The 23,800-nt window shown below is 32.6% G+C and overlaps 1 protein-coding gene and 1 pseudogene across 1 annotated transcript; both read right to left on the reverse strand.

The window, feature by feature from the left end:
- Positions 1 to 169: 169 nt before the first annotated feature.
- LOC142617387 (putative LRR receptor-like serine/threonine-protein kinase At3g47570) lies at positions 170 to 4,193 on the reverse strand. The gene is made up of 3 exons (XM_075790213.1): positions 1,415 to 4,193; positions 716 to 1,135; positions 170 to 458 (listed from the first exon to the last, which is right to left on the reverse strand). Exons 1-3 carry the CDS (start codon positions 4,125 to 4,127, stop codon positions 445 to 447), a joined length of 3,147 nt encoding a protein of 1,048 aa, XP_075646328.1. The 5' UTR covers positions 4,128 to 4,193; the 3' UTR covers positions 170 to 444.
- A 3,669-nt stretch (positions 4,194 to 7,862) lies between these two features.
- LOC142616813 (endo-1,4-beta-xylanase 5-like) lies at positions 7,863 to 18,087 on the reverse strand (annotated as a pseudogene).
- Between the last annotated feature and the right edge of the window lie 5,713 nt (positions 18,088 to 23,800).

Raw genomic sequence — 23,800 nt, forward strand, 5'->3', positions numbered from 1 at the left:
AAAATTGAGAACTTAATAAAAGAAAGGTAAATAATGATTGAAAACATGAATAATAGTAAAATTAAAAGCAAAGTTAACACATTAAAAGAGAGAGAGATTTGAGAGTTTATGTGCATCGTTCAATTATTTCAACATGAGAGAATGCACGTGCAAAATAATATGTATCATAATTGAGAACAAAATAGAGAGTCTACACATCTATCATTGTAAAATTTCTTGAGCATGTAAATTCATTGAGTCTATATTGTGAATAACTTTGGCTACAAAATCTTAATCAATAGTATATTAAAACAAAGGGTCATTAATGAAGAAACTATTACATAATTGATACAAAGGGGAAAAAAAATACACGACTGCAATAGGGAAGCTACAAGATTTTATTTGCTCCAATGATTTTATTTGATAAACTTTGAAAATCATGATGACAACCTTGATAGTAAGTCATCATCCTTGTGCGCCTGTGATGAAGGAAAAAAAAAAAAACTTCAATATGTTAGAATAATAAGCTTCAATTAAAAAATTGACAGTATGCTAAATGACGTTTTTCCTAAAATAAAAATGAATTAAAAAAATATTCATTAACGTTAAATTGATGTCCCTTTTATTCCCTTAAGACATTTGGAGTGGTTTTATCAAATTAGAATATTAGATGATTAGATCACGATGAGTGGGATGCTATCAAAGTATAACATCTACTAAGACAAACAAAATTTACCTGTGGCTTGAAGCCTTTGTGAATGTATATTCATCACCACAAGAAGTTTTTTTCGAATTGAATGTAGCCCAATTATAACAGCACCCATATTCATCCTTTCTCTTGAAAATGCGATTGAACAAGCAACTCCAATTTCAAGTATCAAAATCATGCATTCTTGAATTTTTAGACTTGGAATTTGACACTCATTGCTAGTGATGTCGTTCATTTGTGTCTCTCCCTCTTCTCTTTCCCAGAGAAGAATGAGATCTACAATGTCAATAACTCGTTCCGGCAAAGCTGCTTCAACATAGTCATGAAGATTGAAGCCATCTTGAAAAATATTATCAGTAGGCTTTTTTCCTGTGAACATCTCTAACAATAATATGCCGTAACTATAGACATCACCATATGTTGATACCTCGTTTCCCATACCATACTCTGCAATTAGCAATTGCATATAACGTGTATATATATATAATGTGAGGATACTATTCTACCCAAAAAAGAAGAAAAAAGATGCATAACCTACAAGTCTTAAAAAATCTTTTTTAATGGTACGTAATAAGAACTAAGCTAGTGGAAATTTTATTATATAACATTCTATCTTCAATAAAATACATCTTTATTAAATTTTACATTCTAGGATTTAAAATTACATAGAAAAAGGAGAAAGGAAAAGGAAATATAATAAATTTAGAAAATGAAATTAATATTTACCTGGAGGAGCATAACCGATTGTGCCTCTTACTCCAATGGAGCTTGATTGATCAATAGAACACTCTCGGGTAGCATCAAAAAGCAATCTTGCCAAACCAAAGTCACCTACATGTCCAATCATTTCATCATCAAGAAGAACATTGCTAGGCTTGAGGTCACAATGAACTATTCGTGTTTGGCAATGATGATGAAGATAATCCAATGCATTGGCAACATCAATTGCAATATTCAATCTTTGAAGAAGACTCAAATTCCTTGGTTTCTCAAGAGTCTCATTCGTTTTTGGAGTTGGATGCAACCATTCATCTAGGTTGCCATTTTTCATGAACTCATATACCAAAGCTTTAAAATCATGACCTTGATAGTCAATGCCAGAACATGATGTAAGCACCTTAACAAGATTTCTGTGTCTAATATTTCGTAGGGCTTGACACTCTGCTAAGAAACTTTTGGTAGCTCCATGACGCAAAAGGTTGAGCACCTTTATAGCAACTGTATGTCCATCGTGATCTAAAATTCCTTTATACACTGATCCGAAGCTACCCACACCAATTAAATTGGTAGAAGAGAACCTATTGGTTGCATTTAGGAGACTTTGGTAAGATATATTCAAAAGCAAATTTCTTGAGTCACTTGAGGTATTTTCTTTTCTTTTCTTTCTTAAAGAACAAACAAGTAGCAGGGACACAACTATAGTTACTCCAAGAAGCCCAGACAATATAGAAATAATTAACTTTAAGGTTAGGGTTAACTTCCTCTTCTTGAATTTATTGTATTTGCATTTGGGAAGATGAAATTGAGCTATGCCCCCACAAAGCTTACCATTCCCCTTCATCAAAGTTGCACTAGTGTTCTTGAATGCTCCATCTATTGGTACCTCACCCTCAAAATGGTTGTAAGATAGATCCAAAAATTGCAAAAAGTGAAAGTGCTCTAAAAATTTTGGAATGTTGCCAGACAAGTTATTGTTAGAAAGATCTAATTGTTCAAGACCTCTTAATGATTCCAAAGTTGAAGGAATGATCCCTTGGAAGAGGTTTCCACTTATGGAGAAAATTCGCAACCTTACGCAACTACCAAGACTTGTTGGAATATTACCAAACAGCTTGTTTTCAGAAATATTCAAAAATTCTAGATTTTTTAAATTTCTCACTTCCTTGGTAAGGATACCAGTGAAATGGTTGGAAGACAAATCTAGAAAAATTGGTGAGAATGAGAGACCAATGACTTCTGGAGATATTGAACCACTAAGATTGTTATTATTAAGATACAACTCTATCAAATTTCGACAATTGCTTAAACTTAAAGGGATGTTGCCTTGAAGATTATTTGCATACAATTGCAAGTTTATCACTATTGTTAAATTTCCAAGAGAGGATGGAATATTCCCTGAGAAATTATTGGTAGATAAATCCAAAGATTGTAACTTGTTAAGCTTTCCAATTTCAAAGGGAATATTACCTGATATTTTGTTGTTCCACATTTCGAGTCTCTCCATATTGATCAAATTTCCTATTTGAGTAGAAATCTTTCCAGATATTTTATTATCATATAGAGATAGTGTGGTAAGAAGACTTGATAAGTTTCCAATGCACTTGGACAACTCTCCCCCAAAGTTATTGCTATCTATAGTTAAGAAAGTCAAATAGGTGGCATTCGTCAAAGAACAGAGAAAATTCAAGTCGTCTGCCCATCCATTTCCAAGATTGTTTGAGCTAATACTAAACATTGAAATTCTATTTAGCTTCTCAAAAGAAGGAACTTTTCCACTTAGTTTATTTTCGGACAATTGAAGTTGATCTAGATTTGAGGCATTAGATATTGAAACAGGAATAGATCCTGTAAATTGGTTCCTACCAATGCTAAATATTTCGATATTGGGTAGAGTGATACCTAAGCCCCATGGAAGATTCCCTTGGATTTGGTTGAACCCAACATCAAATAGCCTTAATGAAGACAAATTGAACATTGAGGGGGGAATTATACCAACCAAATTATTTGCACCCACACCAAAAAATGAAAGTTTGGTCAATTGCCCAAAAGAATCAGGGATAATCCCACCCAAGTTATTGTAAACTGCAGAAATCTTTTCTAAAAATGATAAGTTTCCAAAAGAAGGTGGAAAACTCCCTGTCAAATTATTTTTGTGAATGGCAAAAAATTGGAGCTTTGATAAGGTGCTAAGCGTTGCAGGAATTTCTCCAACCAAAAGGTTGTGACTGACATGAAAGACTTCGAGGTTTGCACAATGGGATAAATTGCTAGGAATTTCACCACTAAGTGTGTTATTAGCCAATCGTAAGAATTGCAATCTGTGTAAACGACCAATTTCTATAGGGATCTCGTTATGAAAACTGTTGTTTAGGAGGATTAGACTCTTTAAAAAGCTTAAATTTCCAACATGTGGTGATATGAAGCCTACCAGTTTCGAAGATTGCAAGTTCAGCACGGTAACCCTTTGATGTCGGCGACCACAGGTGACCCCTCCCCATTGGCAGAAGTGGATGCTGTGATTCCAAGAGCTCATAACCATGAGAGGGTCCTGAGTTATCTTAGCTTTGAACTCGAGCAATGCCAACCGGTCTGTCTCATTATTGCCGCCAACCACAGAGGTGATTAATATGCCATACCAGCATAAAACAATTAAGACACACATACAAAAGGAAGAGGTTTGTGAAGGTGGAGGATCTGAATTCAACTGGAAAAGCCCCATGCAAAGTCGCGCTTGCTACCAGTGGGTTTTAGTTTGTTGAAACAAAGCAGTGGGTTTGATTTTGCTGCGTTTAGAGCTCAGAGAAATACGCTATTTATAAGAATGTGAAGATTGAACTTTCTGTATATCGTGCAGATTGCGGACCCTACCCAAAAGACTTTAGGGACTTGGGAAATTTTAATTAAATCAGTAATGGAAAATCTTTTTGATTGATTATATAGAATATCTTTGGTTATGAATGGGTACCTAATAAATTTTATTTTCCATATTGCATTCATTGAATCCACCAACTTATTGTTAAGCTATTGCCTTTTCATGTCAAACCTATAGAATCAGATAAGATCCAAGTTTTCCAATTCTTAGCCACACTGTAAGTTACACAGACGAAGAATAGAAACGTTAAGAAGTAAGGATTGGTTGGCTTGCACTAGCTAGTCAATCACGCGTTGAATTTTGGTATTGGAAACAGAACTTATCTACTTGTTTGTACTAAGTTAAATATCTTTAGAGACGGCTAGATAAGATGTTAAGTTATAAGACTTTAAGAACTAATGTATTAAAACTTCAGTATATATTACGTTAGCAAACTATGATCAAAACATAGAGTCTAGATTTAGGCTTGCTTAAAGTGTGATTTTATGTAAAATTAGAATTGAGTGATTGTAGGATTTATTAGTCAAAATCTGCAAGGCTTGATCGATCGAAAGTTAGACTCAATTGATCGAATCTCGTGCAGGTTAAATTTTTTACAAAAATTCCAATTCAACCCAAGCCCATATGACGTGTAAGGTTAAGTGTTTTACTTCACATATAAAAAGAAAAACCCTAGCTATGTTTTAGAAGTCTTTAAAGAGTTGTGTGTTGAATCTTCTGTAAGTACTAGAGGTGTTTACCTTCATACACATACAAAGAGTTGTCAAGATTAAGATTCACGTCAAGAACTTGATGATCTCTTTAGTTGCTGCATAAAGAATTTTAAAGAAGATTTTAAACTTTTGAGTGGAGTCTTAAAGTTACAAGTATGTGAACTTGTGGTTGTTGTAGGTTAAAGAAAGAAGTAGTCTGTGGACTCGGAGCTGTCACATGGTCGTGGTAGTAAGTTTTATACACAAGGTAACAATAAGATGTTAGTGGTCTAAGTCTTATTGTACAAACTTTAATTTTTTCATAGTGGATCTGTTTTTAACTTGAGAATAGTTAGATTAAATCCTCTTTAGGCTTTTACCGGTTAAGTTTTTCTGGGATATCATATTGTTGTGTTTTTTATTTTTCCGCATTATTTACATGATATGATTTTATTGTGTTAACCTAAATCTGAATAATTTATCTAAATAATCACTTGGCTAAATAACTAGGTTAAACAACTCGTGTTAAGGGGTCTAAAAACATACATAAGAGTTGTAAGAATTGAATATTGAAAGTACATAGAGTTGAACACAAATAGGGTTATAAAATACCTAAGTTGTTTATGAATAGCTCAAACTTGACTCAATAAAATACTTGAGCAAACAAGTCAAGTTCAAACCCAATTTTATTCTAAAATATCAAACGAGCCAAGCTTAAATATAATAATGTGTTCTTAAACAAGCTCGGGAATATGATAACTTGAATTATCTATATATAATACTATATGTTTATATGCATACTTGTCTAAAAATATATTTATATAGATTTGGATTGTATAAATATGAAAATTGGTTCATATGATATGAAATTATTATCTGTAGTTTATTCATAATATAAACTATTTATTTGTAATAAAAATTCATAGATTTGCGAAAGGGTAAAATATTTTAGTCATGGTTTTACTATGTAAAGGAAAAAAAAATTTGATCAAGTAGCTCATAAACAAATTCTAGTTCGCTTAATAAGTAAATGAACTTAACTTGAACATGTAATCTTACTTGGTAATGGGCTCGAGCTAGCTCGTATTCGAAATAAAATTAAATGAACAAGCCTAAACTTTTAATACTCTGTTTGGCTCGTCTTGTTCACAACCCCAAAGAAGAGAGAGAAAGAACTTGGTGGGAATTGGGAATAAGATAAAAAGGAGGAAAAAAGAAAAAAAGAGAGTGAGAAAGCAAGAAAGGCATTTGGTTGGAGAAGATATGGGTGGGAGAGGTGTTACTTGCCTATTGGTGGATTAGTTTTTTCTTGATAAGCTTTGTGGGTTTCTTCTTAAAATAATGCTATCTCCACAATATTTTCACGTAAACTTTACAACAAATTCTAAGTGGCAACTATTATTATTTCTCATATGGACAACATTAATTTTTATCCACTATTAATAACTTGCCATTTAAAAATTATTGTGAAAATATTATTTACTTAGCATTATTTGATTTTATTACATATATAGCACTATGAATAGTGTTCTTATTGTTTACGCTAAATCATACATGCACTATGAATTGGTATGCATTTTATTATTTTTTTGCACCATCATTTTTGAAGAAGCAATTGGTACAATACAAGTGTACGTGTTAGTTTTTGAAACAAAACAGATAAAGAGGGTTTGAATTCGCAGCTTAGCTCTCATTGGAAAAGCACATTTATAAGAATTTGGTGAGAAAACAACGTACTGCATGTAGTGCGGAACCAACTTTCTTAATTGTAATTATTCTAAAAAAAAACTTTCTTCATTGTAATCAAAGCATGTAATAGTCAGTGACTCAGTGGCCCATTACCTTTATAATTAGTGGAAAATCAAAATATTCTTGATTCAATATAAAAATATTAGGGAAATTATACTTCTTTCTTTTGAGGTTTGAGCAAATGACACTTTACCTCAAACTTAAAGGGAAAGAACATTTTTTCCCTTTGACATCCAATTAATCAAACTTTATTAAATTAATATTAAAAATTTTGTGTTCTAATCTGCCCCTCGCTTAAGGGTGGGTTTACAAAAGTATCATATTTTATGATTAAAATTTATAGTTTAAAATTTTTAATTAAAGTATATTTTAAAATACTAAGTATGAATTTTGCTTCCATTTTTTTTATCGGGTTATGAAGAGATTTGCCGTTGCAAGCGTTTTGGTGTTTGATAAATTTTGCATTTTTTTTTCTAAATTAATTAGTTATTTTTTTACTAACCATGGTTAAACTTTTGTAAAGAATTTCTTATAGAAATTTAGAATATTTTATTGCTAATATAAACAGAAAGGGGAGGAGTGTTAATTCCTTCAAACTTCAAGAGAGGAAAGTGTTTTTTTTTTTTTTTTTCCTGCAAGTTTGGGGTAGAGTGTTATTCTTCCAAACCTCAAGGAAGAGGAGAGTAATTAACCAAAAATGTTCAAATAAGTGTGGCTGATATTACTATTTTAATTTTGGGTTTCAAAAAAGAAGGAAAAATTAATTTTGGACATGGAAATTTCAATATAGTGGTAATTGAGCAAATTCTAGGTTTCAAAATTTTGACGTACTATTAAATACTCTTTTGAATTTTTAATATTTAATTTGAAATACCAAATGCTTGTTGTATGATTTATATGCTTGATGGTAAATTTACGCATCAAGCTTCAAAAAGTTTAACCGAAAGGCTAAAATGAGTCTATAACTAACAATGTAGTCAATTCAAACTTGGAAGGAAACCTAAAAAAACAGGGACCTACATGAGCAGTTTGCTTTTTAGTGATGCCCCATTTTCAAATGCACCTGGTCCAACTTATTATTGTGGGAAGCTATTGCAAGTGAAGTATATCGAATCAGAAAGAGTTGAAAGTTATCTGTATTTTAGCCAAAGACTTGGTGCAACATGGAGATGGATAAGTCTTTGTAGGGGTGTTTGCAGTACGGTTCAGTGCTTTTTTGGATTATTTTTAGCACCGTATTTTGTGGTGCAATTTGGTCAAAACTATAACCGCACCAAACCGCAATTTTGCAGTTATAGATGCAGTGTGGTGCGGTGTTCAAAGTGCAATTTAACCGGTTTAGGGCTGCTATATTTCTCAAAAATTCCGCATTTCTCACCTCTTCCTCTTCCTACCGACACACACACTCAAAAACAAAAATAACAAACAGAACATAGTAATCAAAAAAGAGAAAGGAGTGGGTGTGTGAGACTTAAAGAAATAAACCTGAAGTCAAGAGATTGTGAGAATCTGATAGATTGGAGAGATTGACGGTGAGAGATGGAGAGAGAGGCGGTGAGATCGGTACTTGGTGGTGGCAGTGTGGCAAGGTGTGGCGGCTAGGTCTTGATGAGTGGGAGCGTGTGGTGTGACACAGTGAGTTGAGAGAGGCTAAAGCCGCTAAACGCCATGAATATGAGTGAGACCGTGAAGGTGATTTACTGATATTGTGATACAAACTTTATTTGATACTTGAGAGAGGCAGCTAGTGTTTTTTTTTTCTTATATATATATATATATATATATATATTAAATTTTTAGTATATATCTTAAAATTTTAATATAAAATGGATATTTATAATTATATCAAATGGATATTTATTATAATTATATTTAATATTTCTATGAAATTACCTTTTCAAAATATGATGTGGCAAAATTTTAATGGAGAATGTAAATATATGAAATTCTATAGGAAATCTTGATTAGAAGTTAAACTCATCAATTAAAATGTATGTATTGGAATATTAACTTGAAAAATTATAAGGCTTCAAAAATTTGTGGCGAAGTTTTATAGATTTTGTAAAAAAAGTCAAATATCTTTGCTCTTAATTATACTCAAATGGTATTTTGAAAAAAGAAAAAAAATAACAAAATTTAGTTACAAAATTGGTTATAGCATAAGACTACAACCTTACTTATATATATTTATTTGAGGTGAATTTTGACAAATCTATCATTGGATTACATCTTCTTCTTATATACTCTATATTTGTAAAATTTCTAGAAAATTAAATATTAATAGCTACGTCATCAATAAATTATTTAAATAGCAAATTTTTGTAGTTTAAAATTATGCATAATATATAAGTTTATAAATTATATAGTAAATAATATTCAATTGATATAAAATTTGACATGTGTATTAAGAGTGTAAAGAATATGTAATTCAACGGTTAGATTTTCAAATTATGCAGTAATATTTATTTTATTAAGTAATATTTGTAATCTTAGGTTACAACTATTTTTGAAGCTAAACTTTGTTAAAAATAAATAAAAAATAAAAAAAAGTAGAAAAAGAAAGGAAGAAGAGTGCATATATACTTTTGCCTCTTGAGTTTTTTAATTACCTGTTGACCAAGGCCCCGTGCAATATCAAGTTCTGTAATCCATATGGGCAATCCTGTGGAAGCAAGAGTATCGATAGAAGATCTCACGTAAGCAATGTCTGGAGGATTGTTGAAATGGGCCTCAAGCCCAATTCCTAGTAACATATTATTGTTTCCAGGGAAGCTTTGGATCTGTTTCAGCTTCTCTACGTACTTAGCCGGCGTTGATAAAGGGTCGTTGCTATCCTCTATGGTATTATACTCAATCAAAAACAAGGTACTTGTTCCATCAATCCGTTGAGCAGCATTGTAAAAGGTTGCCGAGGCATTTGGTCCGAGCTTATCTTCGAAAGTTGAGAAGTGCACGTACATTTTCATTCACAACATCCAATGCAATAACCTGGCCTTTGTACCTTGACATAATGGAATTGATCCTTTTATTTACATCCACAGCAAGATCAATTGGTGAAAGTGCAGAAACCCAATCTTTTATCCTGTCGGACTGTGCCCACAAAACAGTGTGGCCTCGAACTGATATAGATTTTTGTTTTGCAAACTCAATCAACAAATCAGCGTCTGTGTAGTCCTCTTGGCCAGGGGAGGGTTCATTGATATACCATTTCATTTCATCCTCAAATACTGTGACTGTGAACCTTGAGATGAACCAATTTTGGTATGCTGTATTGGTGAGGATGTTTTTATTTATGGCAGTGCCAAATGAGAAACTTAGATCTATCTCTATAAATGAGATTTTTGCGTTAGGTAAGGGGTTGCCTTGTTCATCAACTGCACGGACTCTCACGTTTCTCTTACGTGCCTACGAAAATTGAAGAGTCTTAATTTACTAATACATAATTTTCCATTCACATTTGTTGTTACATTGTTCTAACTAATTTGTTATATTATATACATTAGTGACTACAGAAAGTGAAACCTTTTGAAACAGTTATTGTTTTACATTTGCCTTCTCAATACTTTTATCTTGATGGGACTTCCACTGCTTTTGGGTGAAAGGTTGCAATGAGATGCTATTTGCCCATTTCTCCACCGACGCATTCTTGCTCTGAAAAGATTACCGCAAATGTTAGATGCTTGGAGAAGCTAACAAAAAATAAACATGGGACTCTAGCATTGAATTGAAAAGTTAGGATTAAATGGACAGCCTTACCCTCTATTTAATTTAATTTTTTCTTAATATAGTCAAATTACAATCAAATGCTGAAAACTAAATTAAATTTGCATTTAGATGGCTCTGACTTCTGAGTTATCCCATTTTTTTATTTTTTATTTTTATTTAGTTCTTTATTTCTTGAAACTAAAATTTTTCCAAGATATTTTAGAATCAATAGGTTTAGGGGAACAAAATTTTTCAATTTTTTTTTTCAACAATGAATGAGTTGGCATACTTTTATTCCTAAAATTTGTGAAAAATTTTGTATTCCTAATATTACTTTTTTTTTTATAATAATAATCCAAGTTTTAACATGATAACGAGACTAGTTTAGGCATGGCCTTAAAAGGGAACCTATATAGGGAAGGAGGGAGTCAATTTTAAATTCTTATCAAAGATGGATCAGCATCATTGTAGTATAGAAGGAAAAACACATAATAGGCACACCAAAAAAAAAGGAGTGAAAAGCACCTCAAAATAGAGCTCAGCTGGCCCTGATGCATTTACAGTGAGTCCACCCTAGAACATGGACCAGCACTTTGACTTCACAAAAACAGAACCAACAAGTTTTCACCCGGCGGCTTTAGAAATTTTATCCAGAGGGTTCATTAAGGAATATAAGTTCAAAAAAAATTTTAATTAAAATAAAACTTGACTATATCAAGTTACTAACAAAAAAAAAAAAAAACGCAAATACATAAGGTTGTACAATTTCTTTCTACACCACCACACACTCTTAGTACGATAGTACTCCACAAGTATAAGTGCTTGTGAGATGTGGAGGGTAAGGGCCGGGATCAAGTCTCTAGGAGTGAACTATCTTTACACTTAGATTAGGTTAAAGTAGAATTTCTATCTTGCATATAAAATATATATATAAAAAAACAATTTATTTCTACAAGTTTTAATATTTTGAATCATTACAAACCCTCTGTATTTCCTAAAAATTAAATTATATAAAGTTATATCATGTTTATACTATTCATGCTCACATTCGCACACATCACAATTCATACAAAAAAATTATTTGAAAAATGTTCATAATTAGTATTAAACACACTCACACATATAATATAAATTTATAATAAAATAGACACTCACAAATATTCACTCTTTATTATTAGAGTTGAAGATATCAAGATAGTCAGATAATTAACTGAGATGAAATGAGATTCATGAGAGAGAGATCTATATGATCTGTGCTATTATTTGGTTTTAGGATGGGCTAATCTGTGTTGTTTTAGTTTTGGATTGGGTTGGCCTATGTTATTATTTAGTTTTGAGTTAGACTTATTTGCGATTAGGGTGTGCAAAATTTAAGTTAAAGTGTTCAAAAATATTTTTTAAAGTAAAATAAGCTAATAAAAAAATATTTTTTTATATAATATTTTTATTTTCAAGTCAGGGGGTTCATTTGAACCCCTTGAACATCACTTAACGCCGCCCTTGCCCAGTAGTTGTTTTGAAAACAGCACTTAATAGTAAATCTCCATCACTGACTTGGATTAAGCTGCAGTAAACTAAGCAGATTAGTGAAATTGCAAAAAGATTTGTGAAGGTGAGAAGCAATGTTACTAGAGAAGCCTTCAAAACTATGTTAAAGCAAGAAAATGTTGGCAAAGTTAATTGATGCAAATTTGTATTGATGGTAACAAGTGTTTGGGAAATTTCAAAATCAATGTGAAAAAGATAATTTACCAGAGAATGTGTAGAGCTTGTCCTTTCTAAAATAAAGCTTCTGAGAGATGCTATCTGTTGGCTAATTTCTATTATGAGCGACAATGTATTTTTCGCCTTCTGATACGCTTTGTTCAATTTTTACATTCCTAAATGTAGACCATCCTCTCAAGCCATGATTCAACTTAGTGTTTTTGATAATTCCTCCACTATATTGAGGTTTAGGAGGATTTGCCAAACACTGAGGTTGTGAATAAAGAAGATTTTTTTTTTTTTTTATTTTAAAGATTTCATATAATACATATATATATATATATATATATATATATATCCTCACATTCATTAATCAATTTACAGTATAGAATAATAAAAATTAATTGCAAGAAGCTTACCTAGCTCAATGCTGGCTGTGTAATCATATGTTAAAGCATTAGCTCCAAACCCTACAAAACATCAAAAAATTTCCCCCCTTTTTTGGTTAATAATGTGGAGTAAAAAATAAAAAAAGCTAAACACTTTAACAATTAAAGAAAAGTAAATGTAATATTATTATGCTTTGATTTACCAAGATGTAGTTGCAATCAAATTTTGAAAATTAACCTTGCACTTGGAAGTGTTTTTTTCTTATATATATATATATATATATATATATATATATATATATATATGTTTTGATAATTCCCTGTTTATGCTCCAATTCCTCTTTTATTTATATTATTATTCTTGGGTAAACGGCAGTTAAAGAAAAAGGTGGAAGGAGAAGGTTTGTTTGGGTTTGAAAACTCATTTCTCACATGACCAAAGATACTTGTCAGTTTTTTATTGTGTCACCTAATCTTGTTTATAGGAATTTCTACAAATTGGGTTGTATAAAAACTTTGACCATTTACATATATGGAAATGCAAGAAAGTATGTAGATGGGGAAAATCCTTACTTTGCCTTTTAAAAGAAATCATTAAAGAAACCTAAGGTGAACATGAAACACTTTTTATTAAAAAAAAAAAAAAAAAACCCTATTCTTGTTAGGCAAGAAATTATTCTAAAAATAGGGAAAATCCCACAAATACTTTAAAATTCAGGGATTTTATTGGATCTTATATTGGCTCATTGGGCCTGCATTAACGATAAGCAATTGTGGCTGTGGACTCAGCCCACAAATGGAAAAACTGAAACATCACGAGAATGAACCTACTAAAAAAGTTGCAAATTACTTTTATCCAATTCTGTAAGTTTCATTAAAAAAAAAATGGTTGGTTAGTTTTAAGATTAATTATTGTCTGATTAGGGGTGTGTAACTAACCCACCAACCTGCCAAAACCGACTTTGATCTAACCAACCCGTTGGGTTGGGTTAGTTTATAGAGGTTGGTGGGTTGGGTTGGGTAAAATACTATAGTGGGTCGGATTGGGTTGGGATTTTAAGATTTACAAATCCATCTAATCTAACCCGACACACTTGTATTTAATATATATATATATATATATATATATATATATATATATAATTTTAAAAATATATTATACAATTTTGTTATTTACTTTTTACCCATCTTCCTAAATAAAACCCAAATCCTAAATTCTCCTCATATAATTTGTGTTGGTTTGACGTTATATTCATGATTATTTGATTATAAATTTGTTCTTATTTGTTGTAGTGTTGTTCTAATTCTCAATTTAATATTTATAATAGCAATTAAAGAAAATCTGTCCAATTCATGGGTCCAACTCAATTTACGTGAGTTGTGTTGGATTTGATTTTTTTCACCTATTATGGTGGGTTGGGTTGAAAAAAGCCATAACCCAACCCATGTACACCCTTGACTTTGACTTACACACTATTCAAAGGCCCAGTGGGTCAAAATGATAATTGTAGAGTGAAAAACACGATTTTCAACTCTGTAGTTTGATAACTTAGTAACCCACTGTGTAGCCCAATAGGCCCTATTTTGTAACTAGACGGGTCAACCTCCATCTCTGGCTGCTCTTCCCCAATCTGTTTGTTGGGCCCTAATTAGCAATGATGGTCCCAACTCCCAAACCCCCCTTGTCTTCTTAATAAATTTCATCATTCAAATATATATTGCGCATGGCATTGGCTACGAAATTCTTAATATAGGAGGGAAAAGGAAAAAAAAAAAAAAAACATGATAGCTATGACTATGGACAAGCTACAAGATTGATTATTTGCTCCAATGTTATATGTCATAAACTTACCTTATCATGATGATAACCTTCATAATAAGTCATTATTCTTGTGCACCTGTGGTGATGAAAGATAATTTCAATATATTAGAATAATAAGCTTTGTGTTTTAAATAATGACGATATGCTGAATGAGGCATTTTGTAGAATATTAAAAACAAAAAAACCATTATCAATACTTTAAGGAATTTTCCTCAAAGTGTAGTAAAAAGAATCTCCTCCAAACTATTATGTGGGAATTCATAGGACAAATATGTGCATTAAATCACTTGAGTCATTACATTATTTAAACTAGTTACATAATTACTAAACTGGTCATATAACTAAAACTACATGTTGATGATCATATGAACCATCACATAGTGAATTGGAGGAAATTTTCTCTTGTTTGGAGGAAAATCTATTAATGACTTAATGCATAAATTAAGCTTTCATTTATGTTTTACTAGTAAGAAAATTCGTGATGCATGAATGCCCATTTGTAGGATTAACAAATCCCAACTAATTAGAATTTGTGGAATTAGTAATCATTTAATTAGAGTTTACTAAACTAGTATGTAACCCATGCAAACGCATAAATGCATTTAAAATTAAGCACACTTTTTATTATAAAAATATAAATAATTAGTCAAATTATTATTTTTTAAAAGTAAACGCAATTAGTCACATGTTAAAATTCTTATTTAAATTTAATACTATATATGATTTTTTTTTTAATTTTTAATAAGATAGAACTTGTGGTGATTTTTATTGAGTATATATGATTGCTTTTTTTAGAAATTTTTTTTGTAATTCATTAATATTAGATTCTTAGTATTTTGCACTCATTAACTCACTTGACACAAAAATTAAAAAACTTTGGAGGACACATGACACAAACTTAAGTGGATAATTATAATGTGGTTCCTACATAAATTTAGATATATGGTGTAAAATTGGATTCTAATTTCAAATTCTAATATATATATAGATTATTAACATGCAAAATCCTCTAACAAATCGGTTACTTTTGTAACATTCAAATGGTTGTGTCAATAATTAAGTATAACTAGTCATAATCCCACGCGATGCGTGAGAATATATAACATTATGTAATGGAGTGTAATTTATAAAAAGTAACAACTATTTTAAGTTTTTTTTTTTTTTTTTTATAAAAGATTTCTACAAATATTTTTTTTAAAATCTTTTTATCTGTACAAAGTACAAATATATCATACTATTATATCTTGTATGTTTGATTCATATTTTTTTAAGGTGAACTATATTTTTCTAATCTCTGTCGTAGTGTGTTATATTTGATATACAACTAAATTGTATAAGTTTCAAATTTATTATTCAAATTTCTCATCTCTTGAGGAATAATGAGATTATCATTATAATAAAAATTCATCACAAAATTATAATGTTATCTTTACCAAAATTAAAATGAAACAAAATGAATAAAAGATAAACTTTATAATATTTTATTACTCAAAAAATTGGTAGGCATATTCAAATTCATAGTCATGTAAATTATGTTTTGACATAAACTCAAATTTCTATTTCCAGAAAAACTCTGTATTAACCCAAATCAAAATTCAACCAAAACTATAACAGGGAGAGAGAAGACTTTGAAATGGGAAATTAAAAAAAAAAAAAAAAACCATACCTGAACACATTTAAAAAAAAATAAAAAATCAACCTTAATCAGAATATATTATAAGAAAGAACAAGAATCCACAAGAGAGAGAGAGAGAGAGAGAGAGAGAGAGAGTTCTCACAGTTTTTTTGTGAGGAAAATTAATATGGATTGAATGGGAGAAATGATATCGAATTTATATGAAATAAAATGCGGGAGAAAAAGAGTCAACATATAAGAAAGTGAAAGTGATAAATGAAGTGTAACAATAAAGTAGAGAGTAGTGGAGAGACAAAGAGGTAAAGAGGGAGGTGAAAGGTTGAAGTGTAAATTTGTAATAGTAAATGTGGACTAATAGGGAGAAGGAAAGTTTTTTTCTTTTTAGAATAAGTTTAGAAAGAGAAAATAAGAGATAGAAAATAAGTAGATGATGCGGTCACTGATGTGGTTCAATAGGAGTATAGCAACAATAAATACTATGCTTTAACTTTTAGATATATATAGATAGATATAGACTAACAATAATTTAACCCTATGTCATGAATAGAGACATTGATAGAGTAAAAATATGTAAACCAATTTATTGTGATGCCGACAACTTCAACGGCAGAAATCAACAAATTAAAAATAGAGTTCATTTCACTTTGGAAAACACTTTTTGATTTTGATTAAGCTATTTAAAGAATATATATATATATATATATATATATATATATATATATATATATATATAAATCAAGTGTTTGGGATATATATAAAGCAAGCACCTTTACTACATTTCGATGTCTAGTATTTCGTAGAGCCTCACACTCAGCTATGAAACTTTTGGAAGCTCCTTGATAGTAAGGGTTGAGCACCTTGATAGCAACCGTATTCACTTGTCCACCATGATCAAGAATTCCTTTATACACGGACCCAAAGCTACCCACACCAATTAAATTGGTTGAAGAAAATCCATTGGTTGCATTTAAGAGACTTTGGTAAGATAGCTTTAAAAGAAATTTTTTGAGAAGTCTCTTAAGTTATTTTCTTTTCTTTTCTTTCTTAAAGAGTAAAGAAATAGAAGTGACAAAACTAAAGTTACTCCAAGAAGCCCAAAAAATATAGAGATTATTAACTTCAAGGTAACAGTCAACTTAGGTTTTTTGTATTTGCAATTTGGAAGCTGAAACTTAGGTATGCCCCCACAAAGCTTACTGTTTCCCTAAACTGAAGTTGCACTTATATTCTTGAAAACTCCGTCTGTTGGTATTTCACCCTCAAAATGGTTGTAAGATAGATTCAAAAATTTCAAGTAGACAAAGGCTTCCAAAACTTTTGGAATTTGTCCAGACAAATTATTTTCAGAAAGATCTAGATATTGAAGACCTCTTAGTGATTCCAAAGATGGAGGAATGTTCCCTTGGAAGAGATTTCTTCCCATGAATAAATATTCCAACTTTATGCAACTTCCAAGACTTGTTAGAATTTTCCTAGACAACATGTTTTCAGAGATATCCAATTCTTCTAGATTTATAAAATATCCCACTTCCATCGGAAGGACTCCAATAAATTGGTTGGCTGACAAACTTAGAAAAACTGGTGATAATGAGAGACCAATGACTTGTGGGACTATTGAACCATTGAGATCGTTATTAGCAAGATCCAAAGAAAACAAATTTTGGCATTTGCTTAGACTTAGAGGGATATTGCCTTGAAGATTATTCTTGTATAAATACAAGTGTGTCAAGATAGTTAAATTCCCAAGAGATATAGGAATGTTCCCAGAAAAATTATTTTGAGATAAGCTCAAATATTGTAATTTTTTAAGCTTTCCTATTTCAGAGGGGATATTTCCAGATAATTTGTTTTTCCATATATCAAGCCTTTCCACGTTGATCAAATTTCCTATTTCAGTAGGGATCATTCTAGATATTTTATTATTATCTAGAAATAATCTGATAAGAGTAGTTGATAAATTGCCAATGCACTTGGGCAACTCTCCCCCAAAGTTATTAGCATTTATAGCCAATAGAAACTGATAGGTGGAATTTGTCAAAGAACAAAGAAAATTCGGGTCATTTGTCCCTCCATTTCCAAAATTGTTAAAGGTAATGACAAAAAATGACATTCTATTTAGTTTCTCCAAAGAAGGAATTTTTCAACTTAGTTTATTTGCATTCAAATCAAGAAAACCTAGACTTGAGGCATTCGATATTGACACAGGGATAGATCCAATGAATTGGTTTTGGTAAATGGAAAAGAAATAGATATTTGGTAGAGTGATACCTATGTCTGACGAAAGATGCCCTTGGATTTGGTTGCTGCCTATATGAAATTCTATTATTGAAGACAAATTGAAGATGGAGGGAGGAATTGTGCCAAACAACCTATTTGTTTGCACATTAAAATAAAAAAGCTTGGTTAATTTGCTAAAAGAGTTTGGGATAGTTCCACCCAAGTCATTAGAAGTCAAAGAAAACTCTTCTAGAAATGATAGATTTCCAAAAGAAGGTGGGATACTTCCTGTTAGATAATTGTAGTAAATAGCAAAAAACCAAAGCTTTGACAAGGTGCCAAGCATTGCAGGGATTTCTTCAGTCAAAAAGTTGTAATTGACATTAAGGCCTTTGAGGTTGATGCAACTAGATAAATTGCTTGGAATTTTTCCGCTAAGTGTGTTGTTATGCAATCCTAAGTATTGCAATTTGCATAGTCAGCCAATCTCTGGAGGGATTTCGAAAAGAAAGTGTAAGATTGAATTTATTCAATTATTTTGTTGGCTTTATTCCATGCCAATTTGCTTGTAATTCAGCATTTTGAAACCCTTGTATTTAGGTGGGAATCATATAAGGGTAGTGTGTGAGAGAGTGTGAAAGAAAAGCTCAAGAGTATGCACTCAAGCAGGGGCTCGCGACTAGACCTCGTGACTGGTGAGTTGCCAAAAAGGCACATGTGTGAAGCATGCAGGGGGAGCTGAAGGGTCACGCCAGCTGTTGTACTATAGGACAAAACCTCTAGCTGGCTAGGCAGTTAGCTCGCGACTCAAACTCGCGACTCATTCCAGTCATGAGCTCAAGTTGCCAGAATTCCCTGTTTGGCTAAAACTGACTTTTTGCATTCCAAACACACACTAGTATAAATACCCCTTATACCCATGTATTGTAGAGAGCTTCTAGAGAGAATTTTGAGAGAGAAACCCTAGAGAAAAACAAGATTGACTCATCCATAATCTTCATCGTTTAATTCTCCAAAATTCCTCTGCTCTCACCTTCTCCGTTGTTACATCCTTGAGAGGTATATTTTAGCCAAATCCTTTTCTCACCAAACCCATATCTGTGAGAAGGTTATTTGGTGCTTGGGAAGCAGTTAGGAAGGGACCAATTGATATTGGTTGATGTTATGGGCTATAGCGGGATCCGATAAGTTAAAGAAGACAACGATTCGGCGTAACCTCGTTGGAGTAGAAGCTTGGAGGGCTTAGGTACACAAGGTAGATTAGTCTTGGAGGGTCTTTTGCTGTTCATGTATCCCAACTTCATTCTCTAGTGGATTATTGACCGCTTGAAGGGCGGCGAAGAGGTTTTATGCCGAGGACTTCAGTTTCCTCTTCGATAACGCATAGATGTGTTGTCTTTGTGTTTGCATCTCTTTTCCCTTAATCTTTACCATTAATTTCTGTTGTGGTTGTGATTAATTATGGTTTAGATTGTTTTACCAATTCAGATTTAGCTTATTTTCATATTCCGCACATACATTGTTTGATTATAAGCTTGTGTTGGTAATTTGTAAATTGGGGGTCTAATTGTTTATAGATGTTTTACATACTTTTTGAACATTCAATTGGTATCAGAATGGGTGCACTTGCTATGGTTTAATTACCTAAGTGCGATACTTGACCCCGTTTGAGATGGATCGATCTCAATCTCTCAATGCTCCACCATACTTTGATGGAAGCAACTATGCTTTTTGGAAAGTCCACATGAGGGCATTCTTGTGTTCAATTGATGAGATTGTTTGGGATGCTGTAGATGTAGGATGGACTAGGCCGAAGGCCGCTAAATCCACATGGGATAAGGCGGCACTTAAGGAAGCCAATACAATAGCAAGGCACTGAATACTATCTTTTGTGGTGTTTCTCCAGATGAGTTTCCACAGGATTTCTCACGTAACAATTACCAAGGAGGCATGGCAAATATTGGAGACCATGTATGAAGGAACAAAGAAAGTCAAGGACACTAAACTGCAGATGCTGACCACTCAATTTGAAGAGCTGAAAATGAGTGATGACGAGTCATTCGACTCACTCTATGGCAAGCTGAATGAGGTGATTATCGGCGAGTTCAATTTTGGGTGAAAAGATGGAAGACTCAAAGATAGTGAGGAAAATCCTTCGATCATTACCGGAGAGCTTTCATGCAAAGGTTACAGCTATTGAGGAGAGCAAGGACCTTGATGACATCAAAGTTCAAGAATTAGTTAGCTCACTTCAAACTTATGAGCTGTCATTGCCATCGCAAAAAAGGAGCAAATCCCTTGCTCTAAAGACGATCAATAAGAGGGTGGAAACTCACAACTCATCAAATGAGGATGAGGTCGAGAAGGATGTGGCATATCTTGTAAAGAATTTCCAAAAATTCTTGAAGTTCAAGAAGAATGGAAAATTGATAGAATGGAAAATTCCCAATTTTCAGAAAGGAGAAAAAGGATTTCAAGAGGAAAGATGGGAGGGAGTCTCAATCCTTTCAAGGAACCACATGCTTTGAATGCAATGGACATGGACATGTCAAGAAAAAGTGTCCCAATTATTTGAGAGGGAAGGGCAAGGTGTATGCCACTACTCTTAGTGATTCAGACTCCTCTAATTTAGACTCAGATGAAAGCTGTGATGAAGAGGGAAATTTCTCTGCATTCATGACTATTGCTCATGAGGAATCTTCAGATGTTTTGAGTGTGCTAGTGGAAGAACTTGAGGAGCACACTGAAGTGGAATCAATGGGAGTAGTGGAAGAATCCGATATTGAGGATGATGAAAGAACGGTGGGATTGCAAGAAACATACAATTCCCTCCTTGAAAAGTTAGGAGAATATGCAAGAGTGGCTAAGACAGCCATTAAAAGGATGAAGAGGGCAGAGGAAGATTATAGAAGTCTTCTAGTGCGATACAAGAAGACCAAGTGTAAAGTCGAGACGCTGAATGGAGAGTTGACCGAAGCCTATTCAGAGATAAAATTTCTTGAGCTTGAGGTGGTTCAAGCTGATGCTAAAATAGAGCGAGTCACCTCCAAGAATCTTGATGAAATGCTTCCTCATCAAAAACCTTTTTCCAACAAAAGCGGATTGGGATACACCGGAGAGAGTAGTTTGGTTGCTAATGTATCCAAGGAAATGAAATTTGTGAAATCTAAGGAACAAGTGGTAGAAACTTCTATTGTTGAGAAAGTAAAGCCTGAAAAGAAGCGGAACGTAATTGACCAAAGGTTTTTTACTAAGCCTCCTAATCAATCAGTGGTCAAACCTAAGGGTAATGGGAAATCTCTCCCAAAGTCACAAAGAGGTCCCAGAACTCAACATTTCTACCATCACTGTGGAATTTTAGGACACACCAGACCAAATTGTCATAAGCTCCAAGCATTGAAAAATTCAAGCGGTCAAAGGTCGAGAGGACCAAGACATGGAAAAGGAAATTGGATTGTTGAGCAACCAAAAGGACAAGAAAGTAATCCCGGAATGAGGGATGTGATGAAGATGATTGATGCTTTCACTACTTGCTTGACAAGCTTCACCAGAAGGTTCGAAATTCAGAACAATGGTACCCAATCCTCTAGGGATATTACCCCAAACACGCAAGTGTCGTGTGGGTGAAGAAGGGTACTCATGCATAAGCATTACAGCATGTCGATGCATTAATGCTTCCTATGTTTTGTAACTATGTTTAGTTGTGCATTTTTTTCTTCCAACATGTGTTGAAAATTCTGTTTTGTTTGCTTTTCACCTTGAATTTCTTTACATTGTTTTTGATCAATCTTTACTTTTTTTTTTTTTTTTTGGTGCCAAAAATCAAAAAACACATAAAAAGTTGAAAATCCAAAAGTTTGATCGGCATTGCTGTGTTTTGTCGCAAGCATATTTTGCCTTATGCCTTGTGCCTTGTACCTTTGTATTAATGGCTTTGTTCATTTAAGAGCATAGCTTGTTCTTTATACACTCATATCATTGTGGGAGACATCTTGACATCTATGTGACTGTTGTAAATAGATCTTCAAACTTGTCATAAATGATTAGCCAATGTTTTTGTTGATCTTGAGACTTTTATAAATTTGTGCCTATATATCTTCCCACTCTTTTATTTTTGTTTAAGAAAGCTCAACAAATGTAAATCTCAAAATGAAAAGAGATAATGAGCTGCAAAAGCCTTCGCACATACTAGTATTTGACTAGGAAAAAGGGAAAGCGACTTTTGTAAAAAATTGTATGATGCCCAAAAAGCCATAGACTTGCTCGTCAAATTGAAATATCAAAAATTTCAGGCATTGATTTCTAAATGAGATGTATTGATTCAAAAAGATCAAATGTTATGATGTAAATGGAGCCAAATGAAAAGCTTCAAAATAATGCTATCAAGTTTTGTGGGAGGTCATATATGTACATTTCTATAATTGAGATGAATCTCTTTTCCTCGTGCTAATTGTGTATGTCTTGGTTGAATTGATCATTGAAGCTTCACATTAGACTAAGGACCATCTCATCTTTGGTATACACACACACATCACACATGTCTATATTTAATGAATGCCTTATTCATTTGTGTGATTGTACATGATTAAATATATTGCATATGCTCAATTATTTGTTGATCAAACACAAAAAAGATTTTTGAGTGTTTTAGTTGTTTTTGGAAAGTCCTTTTGTTTTGAAAAATTTCAATATTTTCAAAAATCTGTGCAACCCTTTTTTGGCGACTTGCCTCACGGGTCGAGCCAGTCGCATGCCTTAGTTGCAAGCTTACTTAGAAGGTTTTCGCAACTCTCTAGTGGGTCAAAGTCCCAGTTGCAAAAAAGACTTTGAAAATTTTCAAAAATGCTGAGTTTTTGAATTTCTCATGACTCAGTTTGGCGACTTGTTTGCGAGTGGAAGCTTTAGCCGCGAGTTTACTAAGAAGGTTTGGCAACTCCTGTCGCGACTTACTTGCGGGTGAAACTTCCAATTGCGAAAAACATTTAGCAAAATTTTCCAAAATTTTGTCTAAAGGTTTTTTTTGGCAGCTTGTTTAGGCAACTTGTTTGCGACTTAATACAGTCACGAAAATCGCGTGTTTTGCACTCTGAAGGTTATTTTAGGGCAGTTTTCAAAAACTCTTTAGTTTTCTCTCGCACATTGTGACTGTTCATTGTCTTCTTCTCACAAACATACCTTGTTTCACTCGAAAAACCTCCATTTTTCTTTATCATCTCAACTTCAATCTTCAAGAAAAGGTATGGGTTTTCTATCTTTTTCTGAGTATTTCATGTTTATAGACTTGATTTCTTGGATTTTGGGCTATTGTTGAGATTTGATACATATGATGATTGAATATGATTTGGGTTCTTTTTGTTGAGTTTGTTGGAATGGGTTTTGGGGTTTTGATAATATGATTCTTAACTATGATCATTATTCTAAATTCTATTGTGCATATGATACCCATTGTAAAATGTCTTGTAAACATGTGCTTGAGTTTTTAGGGTTTTTGTGAGTTGGAATGATTGTGGATTGTCCTTGATATACATTGTTTGCCTACTGCATATATGCTTATGTAGTTTCCATTTTGTCTTAGGCTATCCATGAATGTCTTGATCTTTCATGCA

The sequence above is a fragment of the Castanea sativa genome, chromosome 11 (assembly GCF_040712315.1).
Source record: "Castanea sativa cultivar Marrone di Chiusa Pesio chromosome 11, ASM4071231v1".
Classification (NCBI taxonomy): Eukaryota; Viridiplantae; Streptophyta; class Magnoliopsida; order Fagales; family Fagaceae; genus Castanea; species Castanea sativa.

Coding starts and splice junctions, on each gene's coding strand:
- LOC142617387 (XM_075790213.1), bottom strand. CDS start 4,127: ATGGGGCTTTTCCAGTTGAATTCAGATCCTCCACCTTCACAAACCTCT. Junction 1,136..1,414: donor AATCGGTTATGCTCCTCCAG/GTAAATATTAAT, acceptor TGCTAATTGCAG/AGTATGGTATGGGAAACGAG.